Source organism: Lissotriton helveticus, chromosome 3_1 (assembly GCF_964261635.1).
Source record: "Lissotriton helveticus chromosome 3_1, aLisHel1.1, whole genome shotgun sequence".
NCBI classification, from domain to species: Eukaryota; Metazoa; Chordata; class Amphibia; order Caudata; family Salamandridae; genus Lissotriton; species Lissotriton helveticus.
The window spans coordinates 404886855-404904563 of NC_136061.1; the positions used below are offsets into that span (position 1 = coordinate 404886855).

The 17709-nt window shown below is 48.2% G+C and overlaps 1 protein-coding gene across 1 annotated transcript in view; it reads left to right on the plus strand.

Annotated features, from left to right (window-relative positions):
* The window catches only part of LOC144822537 (aldehyde oxidase 1-like), a 661088-nt gene that overhangs the window by 201857 nt on the left and 441522 nt on the right, over nucleotides 1–17709 (plus strand). The window contains exons 13-14 of the mRNA XM_078680183.1: nucleotides 10438–10541; nucleotides 11519–11703. Coding sequence (XP_078536309.1) covers nucleotides 10438–10541; nucleotides 11519–11703 — 289 coding nt within the window. The remainder of the gene's footprint in view (nucleotides 1–10437; nucleotides 10542–11518; nucleotides 11704–17709) is intronic.

Sequence of the window (17709 nt, forward strand, 5' to 3'; positions counted from 1 at the left end):
TTTTCATAATGCGCAAATGCATGCATGAATTCATGTATATATTTTACCCTCTGGTTTTTCTAGCTGAATGATACAGTTGCAGGTTGTTATTCTGTCAAGAGACCTGAAGCCACTCAACAAGCTTTTAGGGTGACCAGGGTATGTGTCATGATAAATCCTGCATCCTTCTACCATCCATATACTTCCTCCGTCCTGTTAAATGACACAAGGGATTACAGGATAATCCTTATAAAAGATAAAGTGTTTTACTGTAAAATAAACCAGCAATTTAAAATGTATGTTCAAGGCATCAGTGCTGCAGATCATACACTGTGCATAGATCGCCATCTGGTGTTGGGCCGGATGTTTCAACTTTGTTGTTGTCTTGGTAGAAGTTTTTAGAAGTCACAAAATAGGTGACTCCTCCTGTGGATAATGGTGTGCATGGGCATCAACTCCATCTTCAGATTTTTTTTTTCCGCCATCGGGCTCGGATGTATTTGTCACGCTCCATTTTGGTCTTGTTACCGATCTACCTTTCGACGCACAATCCTTCACCCATTCTTCGGTATCGTTTTTGATCGAGTTTCCCATTTGACGTGCATCTCTACAAACTTGAATTTCTTCCATTCCGGTCGTCGATGTAGACCTTAAGGCCTATCTGCGCCATCAGGCCTTTGGCTCATGGAAAGGACTCCTTCAAAAAGTGTCCTCGGCTCAATGTGGATCCAAGTTTCCACACATTGATTGTCATGAGGTGTGTAATCTCTTCCTTTCGTCCGAGCACAAAGCCAAAGACCATCCAACTTGTGCCTCTTTCCACTCCAAACAAAAAATAAGGGAACGTCGAGCTTGAAGAACTATGGCTCGAACATCGACATCGATACCTGACGATATCTTCCAAGAAGGCATCAAAGTACCAGAGCAGGAGCACATCAAAGAGGGCAACTTTAGTGCCTCCGGAGCCGATGACTTGACGTCAAAGACATCACTCTAGGACAGCAGGTTGTAAGTACTGACGTCGACCCCTCCCCTCCACCCATTCATAAAAAGGATCGGTAAAACCTTCACCCTCGGGCCTAGGTGCACGTCGGGACAAAACTTCCCACGGCCCGCCTTCAGGCCCAGCAAAGAAGTCAACACATAAGGCTTCATGCGACTCGGGATCGAACCAGTCTATCGTCGGTGCCGAAACCCCATCCTGGCACCGAAATAAGACAAACCGAAAGAGAAACCACTGGCAATCCAGCCTACCTTCAGTACCGAAACCTCATCCCCGGTGCCAAAAAAAGAGAAACCCAAAGAGAAACCACTGTCTTCATCCGCACCGAAGCCTGGTTCCAAATCGGTGCATTCTGCACCGAATTCCACTGGCACTGAACGTGCGGATCCGAAAAAATCATCGGAACCAAACAAAAAACCGGTTCCAAAGACCCCAACTAAACCTTCAGAACCCAAGAAAACTCCTGATTCCAAACCTAAGGAGCATAAAACAACGCCAAAACTTGTGCCACACAAACAGTCGGACCAAAAAAAAACTCGGCACCGAAGAAAGACACTCAACAGGAGGAGCTTTTTCGACCTGATCCAACCCAAAGAACTCTTGACATAGATCCAAAGACAGGTCACCTTATAGTTAGTCCTTCCAACAAAAGGAAAATTGACAAACATGCACCAGCTCCACTCCCTTTAAAAAAAAGAGACATTGCTACTTCTCCTTTAAGAATTCCTTCTCCACCTCCTCCCCCACACCACATCTCTCCTATCCCATCACCTCAGGATGATGAGGACGACTTTGGGGATGGAGGGGGTGATGAACCTTTAGGGGAACCTATTCATCCTAATATCCCAAATGACCCATGGGACAACTATGGCACACCAGATGTTCCTGATACACCACTAGATGCTATCTACCCATCTAGACCATCCCCTCTAGAGGACACTATAGGATTTACTCAGCTCAAACACAGAGCTGCAGAATACCACGGTGTGAATTTGCACACAGACCCTATAGAAGAAGAGTTCCTCATCGACACTTTTGCACCATCTCAAAGGCCCACTTCCATTCTCCTAATGTTAAAAGGGGCAATCAAACGCGCAATTACATTTTTAAACATCCTGTAAGGGCTAGAGTCATTACCCCAAGAGTGGAAAAGAAATACAAGTGTGCCCCAGCTGACTCTGTCTATATTCAAGGGCAGCTTCCCTTAGATTCCTTGGTAGTCTCCAACGCCAAGAAAAGGGCTAACTCTCAGACCTCAGGTAATGCTCCACCTCCTGATAAGGAATCAAAACTGTTGGACACATCTGGTAAAAGAACAGTGTCCCAGGCAGCCAACATATGGAGAATGGCTAACACGCAGGCTTTGCTGGCTAGGTATCATAGGTCACACTATGACGAACCAAAGACCCTACTACAACAGCTTCCAGATCAATATAAAACAAGGGCCAATGATCTCACCCAGGAATGCAAACTTATATCTAATACATCGATTCGATGTGCGCTGGATGCTGCAGACACAGCCTCCCGAGCTACCAATACCAGTATTCTTTTACGTAGATATGCATGGCTACGCATTTCTGGGTTTAAACCCGAAGTTCAAACTACTATATTTACCCAACCCTTTGACCACGAACATTTATTTGGGCCTATTGTATATTCATCTTTAGAAAAGATGAAAAAAGATACTGATACTGCCAAATCAATGGGAGTTTTGCAATCGCAAACTCCCAAAATGTATTTTTGTCGCTCCTCTTATATGGGCGCCTCCAGAGGTTTTACCACTGACAATTCCTCCATCTCCTATAAAAGTCCCACCCAGACCTCCTCTACCAGAGGTTATTACAGAGGAGGCTACAGGGGCAATAACAACAAGGGTAGAGGCAAAACTATCCATACTTGCACTGCCTCCACCTCCAAACAATGACTTCTCTCCACTCCCCCTGGACCATTATACTCCAAACGGGGAAGACTGTTACAATTCCTACCTGTCTGGAACACCATTACGAAGGACAGGTGGGTGAGACAAGTCATACAATCCGGTTATTGCCTTGAACTCACTTTAACTTCACCAAACATACCACCCAAACAGCATCCAATGTCATCAGAGCATTTAACACTTCTAAAACAAGAGGTGCTTTCCCTCCTACAAAAACACGCAATAGAACCAGTTCCCCTGCATCATCAAAACACAGAGGTTTACTCCCTATATTTTCTCATCCCAAAGAAGGACAGAACCCTAAGGCCCTTTTTGAACCTCAGACCATTAATCCTCTACATACAGTCAGACCATTTTCATATTGTCACTCTTCAACAAGTCCTTCCTCTTCTCAAACAAGGCGATTTCCTTGCCACCTTAGATCTCAAGGACGCCTACTTCCACATTCCCATTCACCCTGCTCACAGGAAATATCTTTGTTTTGTAGTGGACGGTCAGCATTATCATTTCCGGGTTCTTCCATTCGGCACAGTGACCAGAGTCTTGACAAAATGTCTGGCAGTGGTAGCAGCCCACTTAAGAAGACAACAAATTCACATCTTCCCATACTTGGACAACTGGCTCATAAAAGCCAAGTCACATACCCAGTGTGTAAATCACACACGCACCACAATTCAGCTACTCCACGACTTAGGGTTTACACCTCACAAAGTCACACCTCCAACCGTCCCACATCCAATATCTAGGTGCCACAATAAACATCTCCAAATGCCTTGCATATCCCAATCCAGCCAAGATAGCAAGCATGCAAGCCCTTATAACAATATTTCAGCCGCAACACTCACTTCCAGCTCGAGTGTTTATGCAACTAATAGGGATGATGGCCTCTTGTATATTCATAGTACCGCATGCAAGACTCCAGATGCGACCCTTACAGGAATGCTTAGCATGTCAGTGGAACCAAGCTCAAGGTCAGCTAACAGATCTGGTGTTGGTGGACGGCTGCACACATCGCTCTCTGTAGTGGTAGAACACCCAAAGCCTTTCCAAAGGGCAACCGTTCATAGAGCCGGTTCCACAGATCGTGCTAACAGCAGACGCATCGCTCACAGGCTAAGGAGCTCATCTACTACATCACACCACACAAGGCCCATGGACACCTCAGCAAAAGCTACTCCACATCAATCATTTGGAGTTACTGGCAATCTTTCTGGCATTAAAATCATCCTAGAAACACATATTAGGCAAAGCTGTCTTAGTCCGAACGGACAATATAACAGCAATGTATTACTTACAAAAACAAGGGGGGACACACTCTCTGCAGCTCTCTCAACTAGCACAGAGCATATGGAGGTGGGCTATTCCTCAAAACATATTCCTTTTAGCCCAACATCTTCCAGGCATACAGAATCAAAAAGCAGATCTGTTAAGTGGTCAAAGCCAACAGATTCACAAGTGGGAACTTCATTCAAAAGTTCTTCCATATGTGGGGGCATCCAGAGATAGATCTCTTCTCCACACATTCAAACACAAAATGCCCAAGCGTCGCAGTCAGATATCCTCACCCGTTGTCCAAAGGCAATGCGATATGGATGAACTGGTCAGGCAGATTTGTTTACAATTTTCCGCCTCTTATTCCATTAGTGGTGCGCAAGATGCAACAACAGTCACTAACACTGATCCTAGTTGCTCCAACATGGGCCAGGCAACCATGGTACACAACATTACTGGAACTATCAGTAGTCCCGCACCCAAAACTACATCTCTTGCCACAACTCTCATCGCAGAACCATGGAGAGATGAAACTAGAATTTGGTTACTTCAATCTTCAACCTGATTGTAAGACCGTTATCATAGAGGCTAGGCGCCCCACCACACAAACCTACTATGCAGCCAAGTGGGAAAAGATTTGTTATATCCTGTAATAATAATACAATCAATCCTCTAAATGCCTCCATTCTTCACATCATATGTTACCTTCTACATCTTCAAAGACGTAATCTAGCATACACATCAATTAGTTTACATCTTGCAGCCATAGCAGCTTACCTGCAAAATAGACATTTGTCATTGTTCAAGGTACCTGCCATTAAAGCATTAATGGAAGGCCTCAAAAGAATAATTCCTCCCATGGGTTCGAGGCCGCTGCGGTACCGGTGCTGGTAACTGTATTGTGACCTGTGCTGCCTGCTGATTGTTCTCTTACGTTCTGTCTTCTTAATTTAATTTCTGTGTTTTACGTTTTTACCCCGCTATTGCATTTTGTGGGTGCTGCTTATTTTCCCGCCGTTGCTGCCCCTGGGGCCCGGCCCCGGTCAGCCCCGCTCCCGCCTCCCACTCCTCTGCTCCCGCCACCCTACCCTACTAATGGTGACCGCTGCAAGGTCTCGCAGCGGTCGCGCCGCTGGTGCGCCAAAAGCAAGCCCGTCTGTGACTGTCCGTGACCCGACAGTGGCCAGTGCCAGGAACACTGGTTCTCCTGGCCCCCACCGCTACTACTTAGCCAGCCTCAACCCCGGAGGCTACGTCGACTGCGTAATATCCTCACCCATCCCGACCCATGGGCAGTTTTCGTTTGGACACTGCTGTAGTTCTTTCACCATTGACACCACACTCTCAGCCACTAAAAAACCACCTACGGGATGACCCACTGAAACCCTGAACTGCATCCTTCTCAATGTGCGCTCCCTACACTGGCACGCCATAGCTGATGGACACCCTCTCACCCGACATCGTGTTTTTCACGGAAACTTGGACCAACGCCACCTCCGGCACCGACATCGCCACAGCTATCCCAGACGGCTACAGGATCCAGAGAAAGGACTGCCCACACCACTCGGGAGGAGGACTCACCATCGCACACAAGACCTCCCTCCGACTCTCCACATCCAGCACGAGCGACCCTCACTCCAACACGGAACACCTCCATTTTCAGATCCAGACTAGCCCTCGGACCACACTACGAGGTACACTCATCTACAGACCGCCAGGACCCCACGCCCAGTCCGCAACCACTATTGCCAAGCTTGCCGTACCGCATGCCATCACCTCCACTGACTACATCCTGCTCGGCGACTTGAACTTCCACCTCGAGAACAACCAGGACCACCGCTCTCCTTGAGAACTTCGCCAACCTAGGACTGAAACAGCTTGTCAGCACTCCCACCCACAGGGAAGGGCACACCCTCGACCCCATCTTCGCAGTAGGATCAAACATCCGTTTCAGCCACACCACCCAGCCCACCTGGACAGACCACCACTGAGTCCATTTCACTTTCAACACCACCACCGCACCCAAGCCCGCCCGCACCCGCCTCGACGGAACTGGAGTAAGATCACCGAGGAACACCTGAACTCCACCCTCCTCCAAGACCTCCCCAAGGACGCCAACGACACAAACTCCGCAGCTACAAAATTCCACTGCTGTGTCTCATGCTGCGCCGACAAGCTGGCACCTCTCCATCACACCGCCAAACAACGCCCGCTTGGTTCACCACCATACTCGAAAAGCCAGACGCACCTGCAGACATCTGGATAAAACCTGGTGGAACCAGAAGACATCGGAAGCACGAAACAAATACATAATGGACTACCACTACCACCAACGTATAAGGGACACCAAAACAACCTTTATCAGTTACAAAGTCAAGACTAACGCATCCAACACGAAGGAGCTGTTCAACATCATTCAGCAGTTCGCAAAGCCCTCCAGCGAAGCCACCGACATTGTACCCTCCCAGGAACTCTGCGACAAACTCAGCTCCTACTTCCACCTAAGATCAAGGCCCTCTGCGACAACTTCAGCGAGCCCGCAGAAGACAGCAGCAACCACAGCACCGAGACCGCCTTCCTTGCTGTAACCGACGACATCCGCATGCTGCTCGACCAGGGACACACCGCAGCCCTCATCCTCTTAGACCTCTCCACAGCCTTCGACACCATCGCACATCGCACACTAGCCGCCAGACTCCACAACGCAGGAATACAGGGGTCCGCCCTCGTCTGGATCTGATCCTTCCTCTCCGGCAGAACCCAGAGGGTCAGACTCCCCCCTCCCTCTCCAACCCCATTGACATCGTCTGCGGAGTAGCCCAAGGATCTTCGCTAAGCCCGACGCTCTTCAACATCTACATGGCCCCCATCGCCACCATTATATCCTACGCTGACGACACCCAATTCATCCTTTCCCTCACCAAGAACCCAGAAACCACCAGACTCAGCTTCCAGGAACGAATGAGAGATGTAGCGGCCTGGATGAAGGACAGCTGCCTAAAGCTCAACTCCCAGAAGACAGAGGTCCTCATCCTCGGACCCTGCACCTCCGCCTGGTACAACTCCTGGTGGCCCCCGCCCTCGGTAGCCCACCCACCCGACAGACCACGCTTGGATCCTTGGCATAATCCTCGACTCTTCACTTTCCATGAACTGCCAGATCAACGCCGTCTCCTCCGCCAGCTTCAGCTGCCTCCGCATTCTCTGTAAGACTTACAAATGGATCCCTTGACTGCAGAACAGCCGTCACCCACGCAATCATCACCAGCAGACTTGACTACGGCAACGCCCTCTATGCCGGAACCAACAAAACTCTTCTACGCAAGCTCCAAACCCTCCAGAACGCTGCCGCCAGGCACGTCCTAGGGACACCGCGCCACGAACATATGACCCAACACCTGTGAGACATCCACTGGCTCCCCATCGAGAAGAGGGTCACCTACAAACTCCTCACCCACGCCTACAAATCCCTCAACAACATCGGACCCAAATACCTCAACAACCAAGTATGTTTCCATGCACGCAAGAGGAACATGCGCTCCGCTGACCTCGCCCTAGCAGAGGTCCCCTGCATCCACAGAAGCAGAACGGCGGGAGAGCTTTCTCCTACATCGCAGCCAAAACCTGGAACGAGCTCCCAATCAGCATCAGATGCTCCCCAAACCTCCCCATGTTCAGGAAAGACCTCAAGACCTGGCTCTTTGACCTACCCGGAGCTGCTTTACCCCCCCACGCCTTGAGACCCTCGCGGGTGAGTAGCATGCTCTATTCACCACTGATTGATTGATTGAGGGTACCACCCTCGCCAGTGTGGAATCAAAAGATTGTCCGCACTAGATTAATGGGTCCTCCATTCGAACCTCTACATAAATGTGAGCTACAATTTCTCACATGGAAAGTCGCTTTTGTTGTGGTCATCACATCTCTCAGAGAGTCAGTGAGTTACAGGCACTAACTATTCAAGAACCATTTTTACAACTCCATCATAACAAAGTGATTCTTAGGACAAATCCCAAATTCCTTCCTAAAGTTATTTCTCCCTTCCACCTCAACCAATCTGTTAAGTTGCCAGTGTTCTTCTTGCAACCACAGACAGTAGCAGAAAGAGCTGTTCATACACTGGACTTAAAAAGAGCACTTCTTTACTGTATTGATAGGACAAAACCTTTTCGCAAAACAAAGCAACTTTTTGTATCCTTCTCACCACCACATGAAGGCAATCACATATCAAAGTCTGGAATTGCAAGGTGGATTGTCAAATGTATACAAATTTGCTATCACAAAGCAAAACGTACACTATCTATTCCCCCTAAAGCCCACTCTAACCGCAAAATAGGGGCTTCCATGGCATTTTTAGGGAACATTCCCTTAGATGACATCTGCAAAGCAGCTACATGGTCTACACTGCACACATTCACACAACACTATTGTGTGGATGTGCAGGCAAAACAACAAGCTAGTGTGGGCTAGACTGTACTCAAAACACTATTTCAAACTACTGCAATAGACAATGGTGGTTGCCGCTAATGGAGAGTACTGCTATGCAATCTATGCACACAGTGTGTGATCTGCAGCTCATATGCCTCAAACGGAAAATGCTACTTACCAGTATGCATCTGTTCTTGGCATGTAGAGCTGCAGATTCACACATTCCCATCCGCCTGCCTGGCTACCTTTGTCTGTACCAGTATTATCTTATTTAGATACATCACATAGCCATCTTTTCTGTTTTTTACAAAACTCCATAATTTCCCTTCTTGGCGAAAAAACAATCTGAAGATGGAGTCGATGCTCATGCGCACTATTGTCCACAGGAGGAGTCACCTATCTCATGACTTCCAAAAACTTCTACCAAGACAACAACAAAGTGCAAACATCCGGGCCCAACACCAGATGATGATCTATGCACAGTGTGTGAATCTGCAGCTCTTCATGCCAAGAACAGATGCATACTGGTAAGTAGCATTTTCCTTCTTCATCATCATTACACTTGAGGGAGAGGATATTCTTCAACCAAGATGCTTGGCTGTACAACTTGGATACAATCCGCCAAGCGAAGCTCAGGCACCACAATAACACATGGGAAGCTCACTTATAGTATGAGACCTAGGTCCTGGAGTGTTTTTAAGTACTGCTAGGAGCAGGGACCCACCACCTACCAAGTCTTCATAGTGAAACTATGGTGTTTTTGTAGAGAAAACCTCCCTGCTCCTCAGGAAAATTAATTGTTTCCTTTCAGACGATGGACCCCTGCTTTATGGGTCCATCTTCAGGAATAACGTAAGTGACAACAAGTCAAAAATGCCATTCCAGCATGGTAGATCTGTCATCATGCATTAGTTTTTCAAACAGATTGGCTCCCGTGGTACACATGGTAACCTTTTCATCTTGAAAAAATGTCACCTGTACTTGGAACTTAGTCCAGCCGAGGCACGGGGCAGTGACACTCCTTCCCCCACAATGAACTTCAGAGACTGGCCCACCAATGTCCACATGAGTCCCTTTGTCTCAATGAATGACCAATGTTTTGCAAACCTATGTTTGAGGCAGAGGCCTAGGCTGAGGAGCTCATGCAAAAAGCTTGTACTGTACCCGTAACTATTCCAAGGTGAAGGATGGGGAAGGATGTGGTACTCTGATGGTGTTTGAATGGTGTATTGAGCATATCCTTGATCTCAGTGCTTTTGAACTCTTTGATTGAACTATTTGCTACCTTCACTTCTTTCTTAAATGCTAATATTTGACTTTTCAATTGCCCTGGAACTCTAGGAAATACTTCCAAGAACAGAAAATAAAAAGGTTACTGCTAATTTTGGAAAGGATTTTTTTCTCCAAGACCTTTGCTTGTCGAGCTCCTCAAAGGCACCTATCCCTCTACAGTTTTGTATCATGATAACCATCTCTAAAGTTACCCTTTCTCTGCTGAATGCAACATTGGGCACTATTTTTATTCTATTTTTGGTTTTGAATAGTTCCTTCATGTTCTCCAATCTTTTCCTTCCACTCGTCCATTTGCCTATAATATTCTAAGAGTACTTTTCAAAGACATATCTCTTTGGTCTATTGTCTTCGGACCAACTGCGCACAACACTTGGTACTCTAGAACAGGACACAAGGGTCCAGATGTAGCATCCAGAACCAGCCAAAAAATTCCAATGTTGCAACCAAAAGAGGCTCTAATTTAGACTGAGTGTTTTTTTATTTCTTCTTCTTATGCATAGATCATTAACTGCAATCTTTTCCACAGGTGGGATTCGGCAGATTCCTTTAGATGAGGCATTTTTTGCTGCCACATCACCCTTGAAGCATGAAGAGATTTTAGTTTCTGTTCTTATTCCTTTTTCAAAGACGGTAAGCACACATCATTAGTGCTATGGGTGGTAATAATGTATAGGAAGATATACATGCTGATTTAATGTTTGGCAGAGAGGGTACTCCATCGCAACAGCCATGGAGTACCCTTTCCGCCAAAGTGTTAATCTGCCCGCCTCCTTTACCATCAGCGGGAAAAAAGCATGTCTACGATGGCCCCTTTGGTGACCTGCACCACTCATGGCACAAAGGAGTATGGGTCTTTGGATAATAGCGATCTGACCGCCCCCCTTACAGTGGGCGGTCGGATGTCTTTTTTTACTGTCCATCACCACCAGGTAAACACTGGCAATGAGGGACAATAATAAAAAGTATGACCTCCACATCATAGAAGCAACCTGCAATGGTGTGTGGGTCATTTATTTTTTTGTTTTAACAAAACAAACTCCCACTTTGTTAGTTTTCTTTGAAAAATGAAAAGGTGTGTAAAAGTTTGACGGGAAGCATTCATGTTTGACTGAGCAGTCTGTCAAATGTTTACAACATAGACAGGAAACTTTTAAAAAGAGGTGTCTGAGAGGCTGGCGGAAAACTCTAGAAATGGCGGCATAAGTCCCTCAAGATGGTGAGGGTAATTTCCTCGGCCATCCCGAACGGAGTACCCTCTGGCCATAATCAAAATCCACCCCTTAGTGTCTTACCAAAGAGAAGTGGCATACAGGTAAAGCCAGATAGGTCATGTGTCACATGCACCACTCACCACCATATGAACCATGGGACTTCTCCCTGCAGTTTACTCCTGTTTTTTTCTTTACATATTAAAGGTTTGTGGTCGCTGTCAGCCTGGTCTACACTCATTCCATGGCCTGGAGGTTGAGACCCTTACCTCACAATTTATTAGTTAAATCCTATTACTTATGAAAACACACACAATGCTACCAGTTAGACAGTACAGGTATTCCTGAAGAACCACAGCTATTGATGCTCCTGTGCCTTTGTACCTTCTCCACCTGCAGTGGGAACACGTGATGGCATTCAGGCAATCTATGCGACATGATAATGCTTCTGCCTTTGTTAATGCCGGAATGCGGGTCCTTTTCGGAGCAGGCACCGACACCATTGAAGACTTCAATATTTTCTATGGCGGAATGGGCCCAACCACAGTGAGTGCAAGGAAATCCTGCCAGAAGTTAATAGGGAGGTGAGAAAATTATTTTTATCACACTCACACACATCCCACACCTTCTTGACTGATGATAACTTGTTATTTTCTATTCTGCTTGCTTCTCAAGTCTTGTAGTTTGTCTTTGGGCAAGTGATTACACAGCTCACTTCCACTCATACTATCAACCACAGGATGAATGGCTGAATCTGCCCCTCTAGGATTCAAATGTGCAAAATACAGTTAAAAAACTTCCCAAGTGTCACTCATAAGATCAACCCTACAGACCCTGGTTTTCAAACCCATGCAGGGTCCGACCCCATTACCAAAACAAACTCTACAGAATTCCTTCACAAATGTGGAGACACGCCTTCAACAATTTATTTTCCTCCCTCCATCAAACGATTATAAATAACTTCACCAACTTCAATACCTACAAGTGTCCTTATGCTTTATCCCACTTCTCTTTAGATAAAAGCACCAGCAGCCCCTACTCTTAGAAAAGCCACTGAATCTCATCTACTACTCTCATCTCACTAACAGTTGGATCTTGTACTACTAGGATACAACATTTCATGCTTTCCCTTATTAATGCTAATGTCAGTGAGGCACTGTTAAAACCCTTATGTAGACGGTCCCTGAGGTTGTCACCTGTGTAAATGGTTGAAGAAAAGCCAAGAAATGTGCAAATGCCCAACAACAGGCCGGTGCCTCCCTGTCAAGTGTAAAATACTGCTCGCTCTTTTGCAACACGTAAAGCCTTCGGAGACATATATAATTAAAAACATATTAAATTGCTTCTGACGCATATATCATTTAATCAGCTAATTATGTTCTTGAGTAAACACTGCATCCACCCCGTCATTACTTGCATCACCCAACAGTCCTTTGTTGACTTTGCATTCGATGTATATATTTTTTTTAAAAACATATTTTATTGCATTTTAGATTGACACACAGTATATGACAGAAACCACAGCATCCATATCCAATTAAACCATGTCCCCAATTTAGCACTAACTCCCCCGTAACCCCCGCCCCCCCTAAAGTTCGGTGGTGTGGGCTATTCCAGGATCCTGTTTCATAGTATAGTACCAATTGCATACAGAGCGTTACATAACAGTTTCATAATTTAATGATCACATGTACAAGTAACATTCAGTCGTCTCCCTCCCCTATCTGGGCATCCCACAAGGCCTGAGTCAGGGCCTCCCAAGCTCTCGCCATCTCCAAAGCCTTATCGTTATTAACGCGCTTAGCTTGCCGTAGCCGGACCACCCTCTCACACTCTGCCCATTTGCAGAACTCCATACGCCATCGCCTGCTCGAGGGCCCCGCCCTTGATTTCCAGTGCCAGGTTATCTCACGTTTGGCCAACAATAAGCCTAAATCAATAAATTTGCTGGTTATTTTCGTTTTAGCCGTGTGTGTGGGAGCCAGTGTAACAAGCAGGTGGCCATGTCGTAATCTAGGTGCCGCTCAGCTGTGGTGTCTAGTAGGTCCCTCACATCCGCCCAATATTCCCCAATGGTGGGAAAAAGCCATAGCATATGTTCTATCTCCACCTCTTGTTCCAAACATCTGGGGCACGCCGCATCGTGGACCTGAAAGTATTTCTTAATCTTGCCCGGGGTCAGGTAGGCTCGATGTAGGATAAAAAACTGTATCTGCTGGAACCGGGCATTTCTGCTCCCCTTCCACGCTCTCTTTAGAATGTGTCCTCACGCCGTGTCTGGGATCTGGCGCCCTATGCTCGCCTCACACTTTGCTTTCAGTACCCCCAGTGGTTGTAGACCGTCCTGCACCATCCGAGATTGAAGGCACGTGACCGCCTTAACAGTCCCTGCTGCCATTACCACATATTGACAAGCCAACGCCGTAGGCGGTTCCGACTGGCCACCCTTCCAGTGACCCCGAATCGCTGCAGCAACTGCTGCATATAGGAGGAAGCCGCACTCCGGAAGGCCGTACACATCTCGCAGTGCCCGAAGCGGCATCAGTTCCCCATTCATATACAGATCCCCTACTATGTGGATGCCCATTTGTTCCCAGTCCTCCAGGGGGTTCCAATCCCCTCCGTGTGGGAGCACTGTCAACATTCCCAGAGGGATATCCGGCGCATATGGGCGGTTTACCCCTGCTCTACGTTGGGTTCTATTCCAGCAGAGTCTCAAGGTTCGTTCCTCCCCCGTCAAGTCCCGCAGCGCAAGTTTCTGCTGCATGACAATGTAAGAAAGGACATGTCGCTGTATTCCTTGCCCTCTTGTGTGTTCTGGCCCTCTGAATTCCCGCGCTATATATTGCGTCAAAACTTGCAATTGTGCCGCCAGATAATAAAGCTCGAAATCGGGCACAGCTAGTCTGCCATCCGGCTTGGGCCTCATCAGGGTGGTCAGCGCTATTCTCCTCCTACCCTTGTCCCACAGGAAGTCTATGGTCAGTGACCGTAGGTCTTTAAATATGCGTGGTGGGATCCAGATCGGCAACGTACAAAAATAGTAAAGCAATCTGAGAAGCGACACCATCTTGAGCAGAGCTATCCATCCTACCACCGACAGAGGGAGTGTCGACCAGAACGCCATACACCCCTTCAGATTTTTAACGCACCGTCCTATATTCCCTTCCAGTAAATCCAAGACTTCATGATAGATCCGGACCCCCAAATAGGTGAGGCACGATGGCTCCCAGGCAATCGCACCAATGGATATCGGCGGCGACAGCCCTTCTCGGACCGGAAAAAGGCATGTTTTGCTCCAGTTTACCTGAAGTCCCGATACTGCCCCGTATTGGGAGAGCAATGACGATGCTCCCCGCAGCGCTTCTCCAGTGTCCCTCAAAAAGAGGAGCAATTCATCAGCATACAGGGAGATATAATGCGTCACTCCATGCAGCTGCAGGCCCTGGTACGCTCGTCCGAAGCAGCCCGGATCACAAGGGGTTCCATTACCAGCGCAAACAACAGGGGTGATAACGAGCACCCCTGTCTTGTCCCTCTCAGCACCGGATACTGGTCGGAGATCACCTCTCCTAGGCGCACCCTGGCAGTAGCCAAGGAATATAGCACTCTTGTCCAGGTACCAAATCGTTCACCTAATCCGAACCGTCCCAACACCTTGTGGAGGAAACCCCATTCCAGGCTGTCAAACGCCTTCTCTATGTCGACAGAGAGGACTGCTGGTGAATCCAAGTCATCATAGTCCCCCGCAAGAACCCGTAGGATATTCGAGGCAGTATTCCTGGTTGGGATGAAGCGCAATTGATCAGCGTGTACCAACAGAGTCATGTGAGGCAAAAGTCGGGTCGCCAGTATACGGCTCAGAATCTTATAGTCCACTGTCAGCATGGATAGGGGTCTATAAGATGCCACGGCCGTCCAGGTTTTAATAGGGGAACAATCAATGCCTCCCGCAACGACCTCGGTAAGTGGCCGGCCTCCTCTGCCTCCTTGCATATCTCCAGTAGGCGAGGTGCCAGTATGTCACTATAGTGTGAATAGAATTCAACGGGTAGACCATCTGGCCCCGGCGTCCTATTCCTGGCCATATGTTTAATAGCCCCCTTGATCTCAGCTACGGTGATGTCCTGGTCCAATATTTTCACCTGGTCTGCATCCAATTGTGGGAGTGGGATCTCAGCTAGATGTCCCTCCATGTCAGTTTCCCCGGTCTCTAGCTTGCTCTGATATAGAGTCTCATAGTAGGTCCGAAACTGCGAGATCACTTGTGCCTGCGAGTAGACCAGCAGCCCTGCTTCCGACTCCACTCGCATGATCGGACCACTTCTCGGTACCGGACTCGCCAGTCATGCCAACAGGGTACCAACCTTGTCCCCCTCAACGTGTACTTTCATCAGGTAAGCCCTATAGTCAAAGCTACGCAGCCGTTCAATCTCTATCGCTAGCGTTTCCTTCGCTTCCAGGAGCCGCGCTTGAAGAGATGGCTGTCCCGGTCGTTGCTGCTCTAAGTCCCTCAGGTTCACCACCACTTTCGCCACATATCCTAGCACTGTCTTCCTGGTGCCTGAGTACTTACTAGTGCAGAGCCCCCGGATAACTACCTTGAAGGCGTCCCACTCAACTGCCCTGGTGGAGGTCGTACCATGGTTCTCCCGGAAGTAGTGTTCAATGCACTCCCTTAAGTCCGATCGAAAGACCTGATCTTCCAACGTCTCTGGGCGCAGACGCCATGTAGGGATCGCGGACCGTGCCCGCTTCCACCTAATGGACAACAAGAGTGGGTTGTGGTCGGATATAGTACGCGCTAGGTATTCAGAATGTGCTGCTGTATGGGCTATCAGACTAGAGCAGAGGATGGCATCTATCCTAACATGGAGCTCGTGTATGGAGGAAAAGAAAGAGTAATCCCTGTCTTGAGGGTGCTGCACGCGCCAGATATCTAGTAACTCCCATCTTTCTTGCCAATCAGATCTATCTGTGGCCAGTTTCCGAACTGGCACCGCTGCCAAGTGGGGATGTGACCTGTCCAGATCTACATCTGTGATGGCGTTAAAGTCCCCCCCAATTATCACAGGACCCACTAGATAGTGCGCCAGCGCGCTCGATAGGTTGTGCAAGAAGCGTGCCTGGTCCACATTCGGAGCATACACACTACAGAGCACAACGTCCTTGCCATAGAGTCTCCCCTCCACTGCTGCATGTCTGCCCTCCGGGTGCAATTCCTGTCTTGTGGCCTGGAAAGGGATCCACGCTCTCACCCAAATAAGCAACCCCCTAGCAAAAGCCGAGTATTTTGTGCTGAATACCTGCCCCCTCCATCTACGCTGCAGCGCATGACCCTCCGTTTTGGTAAGATGTGCCTCCTGTAGCATGGTTATATGGATTCCCCTTCTCACCAGATACGCATGAACCTTGTGGCGCTTAATCATCGAGTTCAGACCTCTTACGTTCCATGTGATACACCTGAGATCAGGTAATTCCCCCATTGCATCCATTGTACAACTGCAACTCTCTCACAGTGCGTTTGCCCACATCACCTGCATGTCCCCAAACAGCAACACCCCGCTTAACATTACCCCCCCCCCCCCAGAACAGGACCCAATAACAAGTCATCAGCTCCCATCCAAACGTCTCAACAATACACACAAGACTATCCCGTAGTAGCCACTACAGGGTGCCGTAAGGACAGTTGAAGGTTGACTCGGCCCCAACAGGCAGCAGCCGTTGCCTAAACCCCACCGCCCTGGATCCCAAATGGCAACAAGTGTCAGTTAACAAGTGCACTAGTGCCTCCAGATGCGCCAACAGTCCGTATCATCTTTTGCTAAGTATCCAACCGCCATAGGCCACCTATGTCCGTTATTCATCCATCATTCCATCCGCAGTTCTAGGTGTAACCACAGGGCCCCTTGTGCTGTCTGTTTCCGAAATTTCAGTGTCCGACGTCCTCTTATCCTCCTCCGATTCAGTACCCACTGCTGACCCAGCTCTCTGTGAACCCGTGATCTCTGCCGTCGCTGCTAAAGCTTTTTGTTTATCTTCCTCCATTTGGGATGGCTGCTGTTTCTGCTGGTTTTTATTCCGTTTCCGGAGTCGTTGGGACTTGCGCATCTGAGATGTTTTGGGAGGTCTAGAGCTTTCCCGGCCTTTATGATCTGTGCCCGCTCTATATGTTTCAAGCCATGCCCAGGCATCATCAGGCGTCATGAAGAACTGAGTCTTGCCATCCACTACCACTCTTAATTTTGCCGGGAAAATCAATGAGTACTGAATCCCCTCTTCTCCGAGCTCCTTTTTAACGGAAAGATAGGAGGCCCTGCGCCTTTGGGTCTCTTGGGTGTAATCCGGGAATATGGTAACCGTGCCATTTCTGACCCTGAAGGGTCCCGCCACGTGGGCTTTTTGGATCAGTGTATCTCTATCATTGTAATGGAGCAGTTTTGCCACTACTGGTCACGGGGGTCGGCCAGGCAGCGTCATCGAGCCGTAACCCAGTGTGCCCTCTCAAGTGTGAAGAAGGGGAAGAGACTCTCTGGCGCAACCACGGTGTTGAGCCAGCCCTCCAGGTAAGCAATCATGTCTGTCCCTTC